General features: G+C 38.6%; 1 protein-coding gene across 23 annotated transcripts in view; it reads left to right on the top strand.

Annotated features, from left to right (window-relative positions):
* Positions 1 to 17,633, top strand: part of PHC3 (polyhomeotic homolog 3) — a 100,913-nt gene that overhangs the window by 37,297 nt on the left and 45,983 nt on the right. For 11 of the 23 annotated variants that reach the window (XR_010116637.1, XR_010116636.1, XR_010116638.1 and 8 more), the window contains 4 exons: positions 613 to 711; positions 9,489 to 9,735; positions 15,978 to 16,846; positions 17,138 to 17,185. Coding sequence is in view for 19 of the 23 variants with exons in the window: in XM_063621592.1 (XP_063477662.1) it covers positions 613 to 711; positions 9,489 to 9,735; positions 15,978 to 16,846; positions 17,138 to 17,185 (1,263 nt within the window). In the remaining 4 variants the exon portion in view is untranslated. The remainder of the gene's footprint in view (positions 1 to 612; positions 712 to 9,488; positions 9,736 to 15,977; positions 16,847 to 17,137; positions 17,186 to 17,633) is intronic. The other 12 variants (XR_010116639.1, XM_063621597.1, XM_063621598.1 and 9 more) reach the window with 3 other exon arrangements.

Raw genomic sequence — 17,633 nt, 5'->3', positions numbered from 1 at the left:
CAAAGTGCTGGGATTACAGGTGTGAGCCACCGTGCCTGGCGATAGAATGAATATTTCTTTACAAATAGTTTTAAAATGAAAGGGCAACCTGGATTTGTCCTTCTTTGTAGCTAAGTGAAATATTGGAGTGTAGTATGTGGCATAGTTATCCTTATGATAAAGAGGACTGAAAAGACTTTTTTGGTGTTTCTTTTTGTTTCTCACTGAAATTTAATTTGTGTCCCAAAATAGTGACTGTAGTTGTTTACTTTAACTTCCCATTTTAGGAATCCTGCCACAGTAGTTTTGAGCTAGGAAAAATTTAACTATAATAGCTTATTTGAGACACAATTTGGTCTGAGAATTTCATATCACCAAAATATATTTTCTTTTTTGAGTACTGCTTTTTTTTGCACTCATCAGAATCATGAGCTGTTTCAAAAATGTTTGATTTTTTTTGAGTTCTCTATTATCAGAAACTTCTCTTTGTCATGTAAAACCTTTTGCTGAGGAGATAACCCTAAACTGCATTGTCTTTCTGTCACAAATTTCAGTCTCTCTTGCCTGCTACACATTGTGTGTGGGACATGTTCTTTTGTCTTAGGGTATTTTTTTGGTTTTCTGTCTGTACAGCTGATTTTCACACCCGCTACCACTGTGGCTGCTGTACAGTCTGACATTCCTGTTGTCTCGTCGTCATCGTCATCTTCCTGTCAGTCTGCAGCTACTCAGGTGAGCTTGTCTAGCTTCATAATGTGTTACTTGAGATCTGGATCTTCAGGTTAAAGTTAAGCATTGCATTTGTGTTTAAGTTACTGATGATTTCAGTGCTCTTTGTCATGCATTTCAGATTGAAATTTAATAAAATACAATGAGAACTTCAAGAAAATGTTTTTTTCTGTAAAAATTATAATACCATTAAACACAGATATTTAGGTTATTTGACATTGGTTGGTCAAGATTAATGAGTTTTTGTTAATGACTTTCTATGTTTAGTTTTATCATAAAGCAGATTTATTTCTCATGTGAGATATATTCTTTTGCTTAGATTCCTTTGCAGTAATCCTTACATAATAACTAAGTCAAGATGGATTTTAAGTTTGAAAGTGAATTAAACTAGACAAATTTAAAATTTAAAAAATTGGTCAGGTGCAGTGGCTCATGCCTGTAATCCCAGCACTTTTTGGAGGCCCAGGTAGGAGGATTGCGTGAACTCAGGCATTAAAGACCAGCCTGGGCAAAATAGCAAGACCCAGTCTTTACTAAAAATAAAAAAAATTAGCTAAGTGTGGTGCTGCGCGGCTGTAATTCCAGCTTTTCAGGAGGCTGATGCAGGAGGATTGCTCAAGCCTGGGAGATTGAGGCTGCAGTGAACTATGATAGTGCCACTGCCTTCCAGTCTGGGTGACACAGTGAGATTAATCATTACAGAAATGCAAATTAAAACCACAATGAGTATCACCATACACTCACTAGAATGGCTGAAATGAAGAAGACTGCTAATACTATATATTGGTGAGAATGTGGAGCATCCAGACTCTCATACATTGCTGGTGAGAGGGTAAAATGGTATAACCACACGTTGGAAAACAGTTTGACAGTTCCTCTTAAAGTGAAACATACATGTAATATGTGACTCAGCAATTCTACTCCTTATGTTTGCCCTGAGAGACGTGAAAACACATAAAGACATGTAAACAAATGTTTATAGCAGTGGTACTCAGAATAGCCCCAAAGTGGAAACAACCAAATGTCCTTTAACTGCTGAGTGGATAAACAAATTTTGATGTATTCTTTTTTTTTTTTTTTTTTTGAGACAGAGTTTTGCTTTTATTGACCAAGCTGGAGTACAGTGGCACCATCTCGGCTCACTGCAACCTCCACCTCCTGGGTTCAAGTGATTCTCCTGCCTCAGCCTCCCGAGTAGCTGGGATTACAGGCGTGCACTACTACGCCCGGCTAATTTCTTTCTTTCTTTTTTTTTTTTTTTTTAAGTAGAAACAGGGTTTCACCGTGTTAGCCAGGATGGTCTTGAACTTCTGACCTCAGGTGATCTGCCCGCCTCAGCCTCCCAAAGTGCTGGGATTGCAGGTGTGAGCCACCATGCCCGGCCTCGATATATTCTTACAGTGGAATACTGCTCAGAAATACTGATGAATCTTAAAAAACATGATGTTTAGCAAAAGAACCTTGGTATAAGGAATACGTACTCTATTATGATTCCATTATATAAAATTCTAGAACAGGAAAAACTATAGTGAAAAACAATCAGATTAGTGGTTTCTGGGTAGAAAGTAGGAGGAGATTGATTGGGAAGGGGCATGAGTGAACTTTCATGGTTAAGGTGATGTTCTGTATATTGGTTGGGGTAGTAATTATATGGTATATACATACGTCAAAACTCATTGTTTTGTTTTATTGTATGTAAGTTACACCTCAATAAATTTGACAAGAATGAATTAGAGTGAGTACATTTTAAATGAGAACAATTGAGTTAGAATGTTACTTTGCATGATATTGCTGTATTTTGATATTCTTCATAATGAATATTTTAGACTGCATGTGGCAGAAATGGATATTTTAGGGTCATGCTTGGCTTCTTATTTGTAGTATAATAGTTCTCAATCTTCTGGTAAAAAATAAAAAATGAGATAGTAATAATATTCCTTGGTATTTTTGATAAAACCTCTATATATTATTTCATTTACAAGTAAAGGCTAATTTTCATGTATTAATTTATAAAGATGATGGTCAGTTAAATTCAGGTTTCTTCTAACTTGCCCTGTCATTCTCTACAGTTTCTTAACTTTATTGGACTTTTTTTCCCCCGGATTTATAAAATGAGACCTTTTTCTCTGTTAACTTTAAGATTTTTCAGCTCTAAACTTTTTATGTCTCTGTGGAATGAATATGTTGAAGTAATGATCTTCTTTATAAATTAATTGATTTATTTATTTAGTTATTTAATTTTTGAGATAGGGTCTCACTCTGTCACCCAGGCTGGAGTGCAGTGGCTCAGTCATGGCTCATTGTAGCCTCGACCTCCCTGGGCTCAAGCCATCCTCCCACCTCAGCCTCCTGAGTAGCTGGGATTACAGGTGTGTGCCCCCACACCTGGCTAGTCTTTGTATTTTTTTCTGTAGAGGCAGGGTTTTGCCATGTTGTCCAGGCTGGTCCTGAACCCCTGAGCTCAAGTGATCTGCCTACCTAGGCTTCCCAAACTTTTGGGAGTACAGGCGTGAGCCACTGTGCCAGCCTGAAATAATGATCTTCTTTTCTTTTGTTTTGGTTTTATGAAACCTAATAGAGCTAGACCATCATCAACTTTCAGAACATTTTAAATTTTATTTTTTCATTTATATTTGACTTTGTTCCAACTAAGATTGTAATTCATTTACAAGATGCGTACGGTAAAATATCGGAAAGTAAGTTGGAACCATGTAAGGAAAAAGACACAAATAAAACTAGAAAAGTGGCATGGAGCTAGGAGTGAAGTTGCTGCTCAGTTTACATGTATGAAGTTCTATATGGACTTAAGCTCCTACTTCAGTCATTTATTGTATGACTTGGACAAGTTGCCCAACATCTCTAATATTCATTCATATTTGTAGGGTAAAAGGATGAGTAATATGTATCTTTAGTGTATAGAACATTACAGGCACTCAGTAAATAGTACTTTTTGTTTTGCAAAAGTCGGGGATAGGAAGACTTGGGTTCAAATTCTGATTTCAGCAACAACATCTGCCAGCAGATTGATTTTGGCCAAATTCATAGTATAGCATAGTGTTTATAATACGGACTTTGGAGCTGGAATCTCTGGGTTCAAATAATTGCTCTACCATTTTAATATTATAAGTCCTTAACCTCTCACCTCAGTTTCAATTACATAAAATAAAATAACATTTATAATATATTTCATAAGGTTATTATGAGAATTAAGTATGTTAATAAATTAAAATAGAAGTGTCTGATAGCATTTACTAAATGTTTCATTCACTGAATTGTTTCATTTATTCCTTAAAACAACTCAGCTCTACTCTCGGAGCTGTTACTTGCAGCTCAGAGTTGTTTAAGGAATAAATGAAACAAAAAGTACTTAACATAGTGCCTTCACATAAGATATCACAAGCTACTAACTACTGTTTTTGTTATGCATTGTCTGAAGATGAGTCACAAAGTTGGTTCTTAGCTTTCAGGTAACTAATAGTGAAGGGAGAAAAGCAACCACTTAAAGAATTTACAGGCCGGGCGAGGTAGCTCACACCTGTGATCCTAGTTCTTTGGGAGGCAGAGGCCGGCAGATTGCTTGAGCTCAGGAGATCGAGACCAACCTGGTCAACATGGCAAAACCCCGTCTATTCAAAAAATTTGCAGGGCGTGGTGGTGCGGGCCTGTAGTCCCAGCTACTTGGGGGGCTGAGGTGGGAGGATTGCTTGAGCCCAGGAGGTCGAGGCTGCAGTGAGCCAAGATCGAGCCACTGCATTCCAGACTGGGTAACAAAGTGAGACCCTGTCTCAAAAAAAAAAAAAAAAAATTTATAGTTTCCAAGATAAAACAAACAAACCACCTGCTTAGGAAAACACAGCTGATTTTTAACATGTTCTGAGGAGCACAATTTGTCTTGCTGGTACTCATGAAGAAAACATCTTACTTCATATTTAAGGGTATTTTTAATGTGAATGGAGTCAAAATAATTTATAAAAGTGGTCTTTGGGGTCCAGATTGATGTGTTCTAGCTATGAGCCTGTGTGATCGAACTTAATTCAAAGATAGATTTTTGAGGGGCTAGAGGAATGGATTGAACTTTAGGAATTTCTCTATGGATATTGTTTCTCTTCTCTGTGCTTTTGAAATGGCAGTGAGTCTGGCATTGGTAGGTGATGCTCACACTTATGCATTCCAGTGATAACTTTCCTCAAGTTCAAGACTGTTTTGGAAAATTTCTGCATAACTTTGTTGAGTTTTAGAATTATATTTGCAGTCAAAAAATTTATTTTAATTGTGAAATACCAAATCTGAAGTTGTATTTTAATATTCTTTAAGCTATAGAAGTCAGTACAACAGTTGATTTTTCCTTAGTATTAAACATTCTTATACCATAGTGTAAAAAACGAGAAATTTGGAATATCTCACTTTTATTTACTATGTTAAATGGCTCCATTCCTTCTCCCCACCAGGCACACCCACACAAAAAAACATTTTTGGAAAGATGTTATAGGGCAGAGTGTGTTAAGAGATGAGCCAGGCATGATGGCTTATGTCTGTAATCCCAGCACTTTGGGAGGCCAAGGCAGGCAGATCACTTGAGGTCAGGAGTTTGAGAGTAGCCTGGCCAACATGGTGAAATCCCGTCTCTACTAAAAATACAAAAATTAGCTAGGTGAGGTGGTGGGTATCTGTTAACAGCCCGGCTAACTCACAAGGCTGAGGCAGGAGAATCGCTTGTACCCGAGAGGTGGAGGTTGCAGTGAGCCGAGATCGCACCACTATACTCTGGCATGGGCAACAGAGCAAGCCTCTGTCTCAAAAAAAAGAAAAAAAAAAAGAAGTGAGTAAGAAATCTGACCCAGAGGCTGGCTCAGTGGCTCACGCATGTAATCCCAGCACTTTGGGAGGCCGAGACGGGTGGATCACTTGAGGCCAGAAGTTCGAGATGAGCCTGGCCAACATGGTGAAACCTCATCTTTACTAAAAATACAAAAATTAGCCAGACATGGTGGCACAGGCCTGTAGCCCTAGCTACTCAGGAGGCTGAGGCAGGAGAATTGCTTGAACCCAGGAGGTGGAGGTTGCAGTGAGCTGAGATTGAACCACTGCCCTCTAGCCTGAGTGAGACTCTGTCTCAAAAAAAAAAAAGAAAAAAGTAAAAAAGAAAAAGAAATCTGTCCCAGTAAGTCCAAAGGGCTGTTTTTTTCCTCAGTTCTAAGAGTATTCCCCAGTAAGGCAATCTGGGGAATACTCTTAGAATTGAGGAAAAAAACAACCGTTTGGATTTAAAAGCAAAAAACTCAGCTCTACTGTCAGCAATGTGACCCTCACTCTTAGGGATGCTATGATAATTGCCATAGTATTTGTTAGATTCCAGTTAAATAATGATATAAGAGTATTTTGGCAGGGAAGCCCTCTATAATAGTGTGAGATGTGAAATTAGCAAAAATAACTCAGGCAAAATGTAGACTTTTTCAAAAGCCAGAAAGTTTTCATAACTTGATCAAAGGAAAGGTTCAGATGAAATGAATGTAGGACATCAGAGTGCTCTCATATTCTTCTTCTTAGAAAGGATGGGTTTTCTTTCAAAAGGGAAGCTCTGTCAAGGAAATCCATATATGTGATCTTTCCACTAACAGCTAAATTAACTTTGTAATATACTTTGGCAGTGTAGCTTTCATGTTTGTAATTTATTTAAACCATGTCAATATTTAAGTCAAAATGATCACAGATATTTTAGCCATATTCTAAAATATATATGTTCACATAAATAATATATATACAACATAGTGTATGTAAGTATATACACTTTTCTTTCAGAATTCCAGAAAAGGAAAATTAAAAACAAAAAGAGTATTATTCTATAGAAATGGATATGCTGCAGGTTTCAGGGTTCATTGTATCAAATCCTTGTTTACTGTGAATATACTTTTCATTTGAGGGAATGCTTTCAGGTTTTTCAGATTACTACCCTTTGGTTATCATTACTATGCAGTCTACTTTATAGATCATTTGTGTCAAATGTTAAATTTTATATTGTCTTTCTCTTGCTTCCTGGAAGATTTTAATGTGCCTCTTCTAGATACTTGTTGAGATGTTTTTGGTAAACATGAACAGATTTTAATATTAGTGTAAGAACACGATGAAGAGAACTAAGTGCTTACCAAAAAATTAGCCATGTAATATATATTTCAAAATCATATATAGGAGAATACCTCATCTATTAAGTCTGCAGCACCAAACTGCAGGGAGTATAAAAATGAATGTTGAAATGAGAGTCTACTAGTGAGTCTCAATATTTCACAGACAAACATACATTTAGTAATTCTAAAACAAGTTAGATATTCATCTGTGCTATAGGCCAGTAATGACCCAAATGCTATGGGAAAGTTGTTCTAGAAGGGAGGAAGAAACTCTTTTCTAACCAGGGACTTTTGGAATGTTTCTTAGGTAGGGTAAGAGGGATTTTACTGGGCTTGGAAGAAAGGGTTTGGCTTCAAAAGACAGCTTGGAGAAAAGATGGCATTTAGGCAAGAGGTGCTTGAATAAGAGCTCCAAATGAAGGAAGTGGATTGGAGAATAGTGAGCAGAACAGTTTGGGTAGAATATGAGAACTGTGGGCTGGAGGAATAGAAACTGGGGACTTGAAGTGGCTTTTGGCCTAGGTTGTCGAGGGCTTTGATTGGCAATCTGAGAAATCTGGATTCTAATATTTCTTTCTCTATTCTTTTTTTTTTTTTTTTTTTTTTTTTTTGAGACAGAGTCTCGCTCTGTTGCCCAGGCTGGAGTGCAGTGGTGTGATTTCAGCTCACTGCAACCTCTGCCTCCGGGTTTCAAGCAATTCTCCTGCCTCAGCCTCCTGGGTTGCTGGGACTACAGGCACCTGCCCCCACACCCGGCTAATTTTTGTATTTTTAGTAGAGATGGTGTTTCATCAAATAGGGCAGGCTGCTCTCAAACTCCTGACCTTGTGATCTGCCTGCCTCAGCCTCCCAAAGTGCTGGGATTACAGGCATGAGCCACCGCGCCCAGCCAGTATATTTTGTTTTTGCATTAAACTTTAATAATACAATGGTTATTAGTCCATTTATGTTTACATTGGTATGAAATATTTGAGAAGAATCAGAAGACACTCCATATGGTTTCAATTAGAAAATTCTTTGAGTAGCTTAGAATAGAACTGATGAAAACTTTGACCTGAAGTATAGCTTTTTTAAAAAATTATTTATTTATTTATTTATTTATTTATTTATTTATTTTTGAGACAGAGTCTTGCTCTGTCACCCAGACTTGGGGGCAATGGCGCAATATCTTGGCTCACTGTAGCCTCCGCCTCCCAGGCTCAAGCAGTTCATGCCTCAGCCTCCCAAGTAGCTGGGATTACAGGCATGTGCCACCATGCGTGGCTAATTTGTGTATTTTTAGTAGAGACGGGTTCGCCGTGTTGGCGAGGCTGGTCTCAAACTCCTGGCCTGAAGTGATCCACCCACCTCCGCCTCCCAAAATGCTGGGATTACAGGTGCGAGGCACTACGCCCAGCCTGAGAAAGAACAGCTTGTTTTGGAGACAGAGTCTCGCTCTGTTGCCCAGGCTGGAGTGCAGTGGTGCCATCTGGCTCACTGCACCCTTTGCCTCCTGGGTTCAAGTGATTCTCCTGCCTCAGCCTTCTGAGTAGCTGGGGCTACAGGTGTGTGCCACCATGCCTGGCTAATTTTTGTATCTTTAGTAGAGATGGAGTTTCACCATGTTGGCCAGGCTGGTCTTGAACTTCTTACCTCAGGTGATCTGCCCGCCTCGATTTCCCAAAGTGCTGGGAGAAAGTATAGCTTTTGAGCATCAGTTAATGATGTAGAGACGGAACACACATGAAACTGAAGAACATTTTATAAAGCAGCAGTATATCATTTGCTTTGTCACTTTGGAGTCTCTTTTATTTCATTTTATCTCCCAGGGCAAGTGCTAGCCTACATATATTTGGTACATTCATTCTAGATAGGCAAGAAGTTCAGCAACTTTTGGAGAAGCATTTTTATGTCTTGCATCTTGCTGTTTGGAAATGTTAGAAATCTCAGCTGAGAGTAATTGAGATAATCCTTGCTACCATGCAGACTGGTAGTATGTTTCAAATAGCCCTGAGTGTAGCAGGAGCCGCCACAGAGAGCCATTTCAGGGTCATGCACAGTCTTTTTAGTTCATAAGATGTAGTTGTCAAAGGCAATGAATGTTCAATAACAACACCACCACCAAAATTTTATTAAATTAAAAGAGTTTCTTGAAAATGCTTTTCATAATTTTCACAATGGGGCAGATGATTTGATGAATTAATTTTCTAACAAGGTTAATGTCCCCGTAATCTCTATAGCTAGAACCGGTAACTTTTAAATGCAGTATGTTGCAGAGTAATTTCCTCATATTCATAGTTCATACATATGTAATACACACACTGTCTCTATATATATATACACACACACACACTGCTTTTATTTAGTTCTTTATGATCCTTCCCTTCTCCTCCCCATCCCTCCCCTTCTTCCCTCTCTTCCTCCCTTTCTTTTTCCCCCCTCCCTCTTTTCTTTTCTCTTATGTCTTTTAAAAAAATTGCCACTTAATATTTAAGATGTGATTACTTAGAAAAATAACTCTCCTTTCCTTAAGGATTAATCAGTTCTTTCAAGTGCTCGGAGCTTTACGTACGAAAAGCATAATATAAATGTGTTGTCAGTATTGTCATAATGGTAATGATGACCACATCAGTTAAAACCATCTGTTTTCATCCTAATTTTCTGTTATGTGGTTCTTAGGTTCAGAATTTAACATTACGCAGCCAGAAGTTGGGTGTATTATCTAGCTCACAGAATGGTCCACCAAAAAGCACTAGTCAAACTCAGTCATTGACAATTTGTCATAACAAAACAACAGTGACCAGTTCTAAAATCAGCCAACGAGATCCTTCTCCAGAAAGTAATAAGAAAGGAGAAAGCCCAAGCCTGGAATCACGAAGCACAGCTGTCACCCGGACATCAAGTATTCACCAGTTAATAGCACCAGGTGGGATAAAACTTTTGTTGAAAATAGTTGTATTATTCATTTTGTTAGCAGACAGAGCAAAACAAAGGATGTTCATGACTTGAACAGGAGTGACACCTTTAAAACATTTTAAAATGTGAATTTTATAAATTTAATCTTAATGTGTAGCTTGAAAAGAGACAAAAAAGCCCAACAGATAAAATAAATTGTAACAATATAATAGGTTTTTTTAAATCAAATGACATTTGATTAACATCTTTAAGTGCTGGTCTCTCCTTATATTGATAAAACCTTTTAGCTTTAAAAAAAGATTTGCCTGTAGTTTATTTAATACACTTCATTGGGATAATTTTTGAAGCTTTTAAAGAAGCAGTATACTATTTTGTTTAAAGTTGTTATCAGTGGGAGAAATTTGTCACTTTGAAACATAGGATTATGCATAATTATTTTCCTTATGTTGTTGCCTTTTTCTGTCTTTGATTTCATCTCTGAGAGGATCATCTCAGGCAATCAACTGAGTCATTGTCATTCTTCTCAAGCTTTGAATTCTACCTGTGCTTCCTTTATGTTACCAGATAATCTTGCCTCATGGTTCTCATACTGAAATGTGGGGGCCGTCCAGAGTGAGCTTGCTGTCTCTTCTGTTCATCTCAGAATTTCTCAGGATTGAATTTTCTTTACTTTTAATAAGATAAAGAGTTACATGTATTCTTAAACTTAGCACCGTTTGTCCCTGTTGTTGATCCTACTTTTTTATTTTTTTTATTTTTATTTTTTTTACCTTTCCTGACCATCTTTAGTACATAATTGTTACAGCATCTTTTATCTTCTCATGCTAGACCTTTTCCTTTGTTTCTCAGCCATAATTAGGTCTCCCTTATTCTTAATGTATTTGCATAGTTTTCTAAATCACTGTAACTATATATTATTTGAGAGTGTGTGTGTGTATGTGTGTTGCACTGGGCTAGACACTTTATAAATGTTTCATTTAAAAAAAAATCTGGCCAGGTGCAGTGGCCGTAATCCCAGCACTTTGGGAGGCTGAGGTGGGTGGATCACTTGAGGTCAGGAGTTTGAGACCAGCCTGGCCAACATGGCGAAACCCCATCTCTACTAAAAATATAAAGGGCATGGTGGCGCGCACCTGTAGTCCCAGCTACTTGGGAGGCTGAGGTATGAGAGTTGCTTGAACTTAGGAGCGGAGGTTGCAGTGAGCCAAGATTGCACCACTGCGCTCCAGCCTGGGCAACAGAGCAAGACTCTGTCTCAAAACAAACAAACAAAAAAAATTCCTTTGTTCCAGCAACCTCATTGGGTAAGGATCTTTTTTCTGTCCTTTTATAACGCTGCTTTACTTTTTAAAGACTTGTTTTACACTTAGGTGTAAGTGTAAAATATTCCACTTAAACCTATTTCACTTCTCATGTTTCCTGTGTTAATATTGCCAGCATTCTCTACATCACTGAATCTCAATACTGTGGAATTGTCTGATTACCCTAGTTAGAAATTTCTCCTCACTCTGAACTTTTATGGTCCCTTCTGGTTCTTTTTCTTTTATAGTTATTTATATACTGATCTTAGCTTCTCTGCTAGATAGTGAACTCCTTGAGGGTAGGATAATAATATTGGGCATTTATGTATGTGTGAGCCACTGTGTTAGTACTTTACATTAACTCTTTAATCCCTTTTTAGATTCACCTTTTCATCCTTGTATCTTGACAGCACTAAGTTGTATCTTATATGTACTTACCTATATTAGGTAGGAGGTACATATTTGTTGGATTAATAGTTCATTTTTTTTCCGACTTGGATTTTGAGAATTATTGCAGTCTTTCTTACTGGGACTAATTAGGTATCACTATGCTTAGAATTGTTAAATCTGAATCTTATGTAAGTAGGCTTTGATATAATGTATAAATTAATAAATATATTCAAGCTGGGCGCGGTAGCTCATGCCTATAATCCCAGCACTTTGGGAGGCTGAGGAGGGCGGATCACCTCAGGTTGGGAGTTCGAGACCAGCCTGACCAACATGGTGAAACCCCATCTCTACTAAAAATACAAAAATTAGCTGTGCGTAGTGGCCGGCACCTGTAGTCCCAGCTACACGGGAGGCTGAGGCAGGAGAATTGCTTGAACCTGGGAGGCGGAGGTTGCAGTGAGCCGAGATTGTGCCACTGCACTCTAGCCTGGTGATAGAGCAAGACTCCATCTCAAAAATATATATATATATTTTCATAGTATAGTTAGACACGATTTTTTTTTAAACCTCTGTGTGCTAGGCGCTGCTCTCTGTATGGCATAAAAGCTGGGCTTTTTTTTTTTTTTTTTTTTTTTGTGAGACGGAGTGTCGCTCTGTCACCCAGGCTGGAGTGCAGTGGCGCCATCTCGGCTCACTGCAAGCTCCACCTCCCGGGTTCACGCCATTCTCCTGCCTCAGCCTCACCAAGTAGCTGGGACTACAGGTGCCCGCCACCACGCCTGGCTAATTTTTTGTATTTTTAGTAGAGATGGGGTTTCACAGTGTTAGCCAGGATGGTCTTGATCTCCTGACCTCGTGATCTGCCCGCCTCAGCCTCCCAAAGTGCTGGGATTACAAGCGTGAGCCACCACGCCCGGCCAAAGCTGGGTTTTTACACTACTCTACAGAGTATTCTCAGCCTTAAACCAGCATCCGGCTAGTTTTGACAGTGTGGAGCAGCAGTGACCCATGGTGCTTAGAATGACTGCTCAGGGACAATTTCTAGTGATTCCTGCAGTTTTGATAAATTATAATGAAGGGTAGGTTAATTTTTTTCTAAAGAGAATGTTACTTTCAGAGAAAGCCGGGAACTCTTTCAGGGTTAGTTCAAGCAAGGAAATCTAGTTTTGGGTTTTTCAGTCCCCCTTAACTCTCAATATCTGGTTCTGAATTGCAGCTTATTCTTCCCTCTTTCATTAATAGTGTGATAATATGCTTATAGTTTGCGTTCCTCTGATGGTCAATATCTTGTGTAAGTATGGAGGAAACCAGTAAGCCAAAACCACCAGAGTCTCAGGTCAGTTTTAATTCCAAATTCAGATCTTACATGTACTCCAATTTTCTGTGATGTTGTTGATTAGAAACAAAACCACGCAGAAAATCCTGAACTACTTAAAAGTTTCTTAAGCCTTACACTACAGTTATTCAAAGCCATTCATATCTTCTATTAAGGCTATAGCTATATTTTTCACCTTTTTAGTTTTTCTGCTTTTATTGGTAAGAAGTTAATCTCGGCCTGGCGCAGTGGCTCACGCCTGTAATCCCAGCACTTAAGGAGGCTGAGGCGGGCAGATCATGAGGTCAAGAGATCGAGACCATCCTGGCCAACATGGTGAAACCCCGTCTCTACTAAAAATACAAAAATTAGCCAGGCGTGGTGGCAGGTGCTTGTAAGTCCAGCTACTCTGGAGGCTGAGGCAGGAGAATCGCTTGAACCTGGGAGGCGGAGGTTGCAGTGAGCTGAGATTGAACCACTGCACTCCAGCCTGGCAACAGAGCAAGACTCCATCTAAAAAAAAAAAAAAAAAAAAGTTAATCTGAAGCTAAGATATTTTGAGATATTCTAAATTGATTATTTGTCCTCAGTTAGGAAAATGTTCCTTCAAGTCATTTTAAATGTAAAAAAATCGACTTTTATTCTAATGTAGTATAGTCTAATAATTATTATAGTATACATGGTTGTTGTTTTCTTATATGTATTTTTAGGGTGCTAAAGTAACTTGGTTTTCATTATCATTTCTTTTTGAAGGTGGAGTTTCCACTTGATACTTAGTAAATTCTATTTTTAATATGTAAAATAAGGTCAAACTTTAAATGTTTGGAAATATGAACTGTATTAGAGCTCAAGTTTTTCTGTCACAGTTTTTAGAGCTTTTATGAAACCAGTTTAATTGGAAAAAATATATACTGTTTTTTGTAGACATTAATTCATTGTGTAGTGAGAAGGTCCTGTATTAATTAATCTGCTCCAGCTGCTGTAACAAAATACCATAGACTGTGGCTTAAAGAGCAGAAATTAATTTTCTCACAGTCCTGGAGGCTGGAAAGCCCAAGATCAAGGTCTGGCAGTGTTCAGTTTCTGGTGAGGGCTCACTTCCTGGCTTGCAGATGTCCTCACATGGCCTTGAGTGTGTGATGGGTGGAGGGAGCAGAAGCCCTCTGATATCTTTTCTTAAAAGGGCACAAACCGGTCAGGCGCGGTGGCTCATGCTCGTAATCCTAGCACTTTGGGAGGCCGAGGCAGGCGGATCACGAGGTCAGGAGATCGAGACCACGGTGAAACCCGTCTCTACTAAAAATACAAAAAATTAGCCGGGCGTGGTGGCGGGCGCCTGTAGTCCCAGCTACTCGGAGAGGCTGAGGCAGGAGAATGGCATGAACCCGGGAGGCGGAGCTTGCAGTGAGCTGAGATTGCACCACTGCACTCCAGCCTGAGCGACAGAGTGAGACTCCGTCTCAAAAAAAAAAAAAAAAAAAAAAAAAAAAAAAAAAAAAAAAAAAAAAAAGGCACAAACCATGTCATGTCAGGGCCCCACACTATGACCTCATTTAACCTTTGTTACTTCCTTAGAGGCCCCATCTACAAATACACACTGGGAGTTAGGGCTTAAGCATATGAATTTTGTCCCATAAACATTCAGTCCATAACAGAGCCCTAGACTTAGTTAGGATCATAGGTTCTTTCAGACCTAATGCTGTCCTTAATAGCCAGATGATTTCAGGAAGTCACTTAACTACTCAGAGTTTCTTCATCTGTCATATGTTGGATTGGTATAGTATCCTGTCACCTTCATGGGGTTGTTGTAGTTACACAAAAATAGATGTAAGGTATAATATAGTTTTTCTCCTAATATTCCAAGGTTAGGAAAAAAAATTGCCCTGTCTTTAAATCTGTGTTAAATGTGTGTAATTTTTACATGATATTAACATTAAGCAATTGTTTCAGTTTATCTTCTTGTGAACTCAGTTTCCATTCTTACTTAGGGAGGATTTCATCAGCATCTCCCTTTCTATAAACATGTGCCACCAGTTTGCAGAAAAGGCATAATGGTGGGGGGCTCCCTACCATTTGACTGTGCTAATTCTTACATATATTTATTCCTGTCGAGAGCGGCTTCTTTGTGGAGAAAACCTCATACTGTCACATCAATTGTTGAAGTTTTTTTTTGGTGAGGGAAAAGGGTTAACAAAATCTCTTATTTAGGTAGCATGGGCTTCTGATTGTCTCATTCCCTGCAAGCAAAACTAGTGTTTTCCTAGATTTTGGCCCCTAAGTTTCAGTTCTTAGTTACAGTGATTATTTAACTGTGCTATAGGATTCACACATGTCTTTTGCTTAATCACATTAAATTATTATACAAAATATTTTCTCTTCCTGGGTCAAATGATACACCCTCATCTCAGCTCAAAAATGGAAACTCATTTGGGAAGCTTTATAAGTAATTACCCTATTAGTTGGAAGCATGTTTAGATACGGATTAGAAAGGATGAGATCTTTATTTTATGAATTTTAATATAGTATTTTTATGATTTCAAAGTTATCTTTATATATGTTATACTCGTTCTATGATGATACTCCTCTTTTCCTGCAAAGAAGAAATTCAACTGTATAAACTTTGCTAAAAGTTAATGTAGATATTCAGGTGATCTATAAAATATAATAAGAACAAACCATGTATAGATTCAGATTATTAAGTTTTAGGCAGTTTTCTTTTAGAACTTATCACAATACAGCGTATTTTATGATATTTTATAGTTTTCCAACTATAAATTGTCATTAAACATTCAGGCCAGGCGTGATGGCTCACTCTTGTAATCCCAGCACTTTGGGAGGCTGAGTTGGGCAGATCACTTGAGGTCAGGTTTCAAGACCAGCCTGGGCGACGTGGTGAAACCCCATCTCTACTAAAACTACAGAAGTAGCCGGGTGTGGTAGCAGGCGCCTGTAATCCCAGCTACTCGGGAGGCAGAGACAGGAGAATCGCTTGAACCAGGGAGGTGGAGGTTGCAGTGAGCTGAGATCATGCCACTGCACCCCAGCCTGGGTGACAAGAGCAAGACTCTGTCTCAAAAAAAAAAATTTTTTTTTTTTTTTTTTTTTTCAAATTACTCTTGTTTGGAAAACTTGTAGTAGAATTCTGAGGATTATGACCTTCTGATATGAACACTTTTTCCTTTAGAGTGATTTAAAAATTTCTGTATTTTTGAAATCAATACTAATTGTCATTTTTTTCTCTCACAGCTTCATATTCTCCAATTCAGCCTCATTCTCTAATAAAACATCAGCAGATTCCTCTTCATTCACCACCTTCCAAAGTTTCCCATCATCAGCTGATATTACAACAGCAGCAACAGCAAATTCAGCCAATCACACTTCAGAATTCAACTCAAGACCCACCCCCATCCCAGCACTGTATACCGCTCCAGAACCATGGCCTTCCTCCAGCTCCCAGTAATGCCCAGTCACAGCATTGTTCACCGATTCAGAGTCATCCCCCTCCTTTAACAGTGTCTCCTAATCAGTCACAGTCAGCACAGCAGTCTGTAGTGGTGTCTCCTCCACCACCTCATTCACCAAGTCAGTCTCCTACTATAATTATTCATCCACAAGCACTTATTCAGCCACACCCTCTTGTGTCATCAGCTCTCCAGCCAGGGCCAAATTTGCAGCAGTCCACTGCTAATCAGGTGCAACCTACAGCACAGTTGAATCTTCCATCCCATCTTCCACTTCCGGCTTCTCCTGTTGTACACATTGGCCCAGTTCAGCAGTCTGCCTTGGTATCCCCAGGCCAGCAGATTGTCTCTCCATCACACCAGCAATATTCATCCCTGCAGTCCTCTCCAATCCCAATTGCAAGTCCTCCACAGATGTCAACATCTCCTCCAGCTCAGATTCCACCACTGCCCTTGCAGTCTATGCAGTCTTTACAAGTGCAGCCTGAAATTCTGTCCCAGGGCCAGGTTTTGGTGCAGAATGCTTTGGTGTCAGAAGAGGAACTTCCAGCTGCAGAAGCTTTGGTCCAGTTGCCATTTCAGACTCTTCCTCCTCCACAGACTGTTGCGGTAAACCTGCAAGTGCAACCACCAGCACCTGTTGATCCACCAGTGGTAAGCCCTTGGAAGCTCTTTGACTTTCTTGCTGAACTGAAAGTAAAAACTGTTTTTTCCCACATTATGTTTTATTGCAAGATCTAAATGCCTATGAACTAAAAAAGCTTGAAATTTCCATGTGTCAGTATTCTGACAAACATGCTGTATGGGCAAAAAAAATGCCATTGTTTGTTTAGTATGGTTGCATGCTTTATAATTTGTGATGGTAATTAAAGTCCCTCGTTAATTTTATTACTATTTAAACAAATCCATCTGCTATCTTTACAGAGTTGATTTTTTTTCCCCAAGGGAATGCATTTGAACCAGTGTCATCTGCACAAAGTTTTTTCTCTTAAGGTGATTATCCTTCATAGATCCCTTCTGTGGCTTGTATGTTCTCAAAACGTATGGTTTATCTAGCCTAACCCTTTTAGTTTTATGCATCCTGGAGTCCTGGGCTTTTAGGGGATTTTGTTTCAAGTTGGAGATATGCTTATATGATGTAGTTTTTGGGTAAAATTATACTTTGTAGTTGAAATTTTGTAAAAAGAATTTATTCTAGGAGAGAGTCCAGCTTTGCCAAAAATTTAACTGTAGGCCATCTTATAGAATTATTTAACTTAATGGTTTTTTATTTCTACTAAGGGAAAATATGTACTTAAAATATTTCTCACTTAAAAATCTCAAAAAATCTTGGTGGATGAATTTAATACTGAGGATGAAAAAATCCATGTAGAGGAGTAAAAGTTTTGAATAATTGAGATTGTAGTGGGATTTTTAAGATTATAAACCTCTAAAAACAATT

Source organism: Symphalangus syndactylus, chromosome 17, assembly GCF_028878055.3.
Source record: "Symphalangus syndactylus isolate Jambi chromosome 17, NHGRI_mSymSyn1-v2.1_pri, whole genome shotgun sequence".
In the NCBI taxonomy this organism is placed as follows: Eukaryota; Metazoa; Chordata; class Mammalia; order Primates; family Hylobatidae; genus Symphalangus; species Symphalangus syndactylus.
This window is presented reverse-complemented; position numbering and strand designations above follow the sequence as displayed.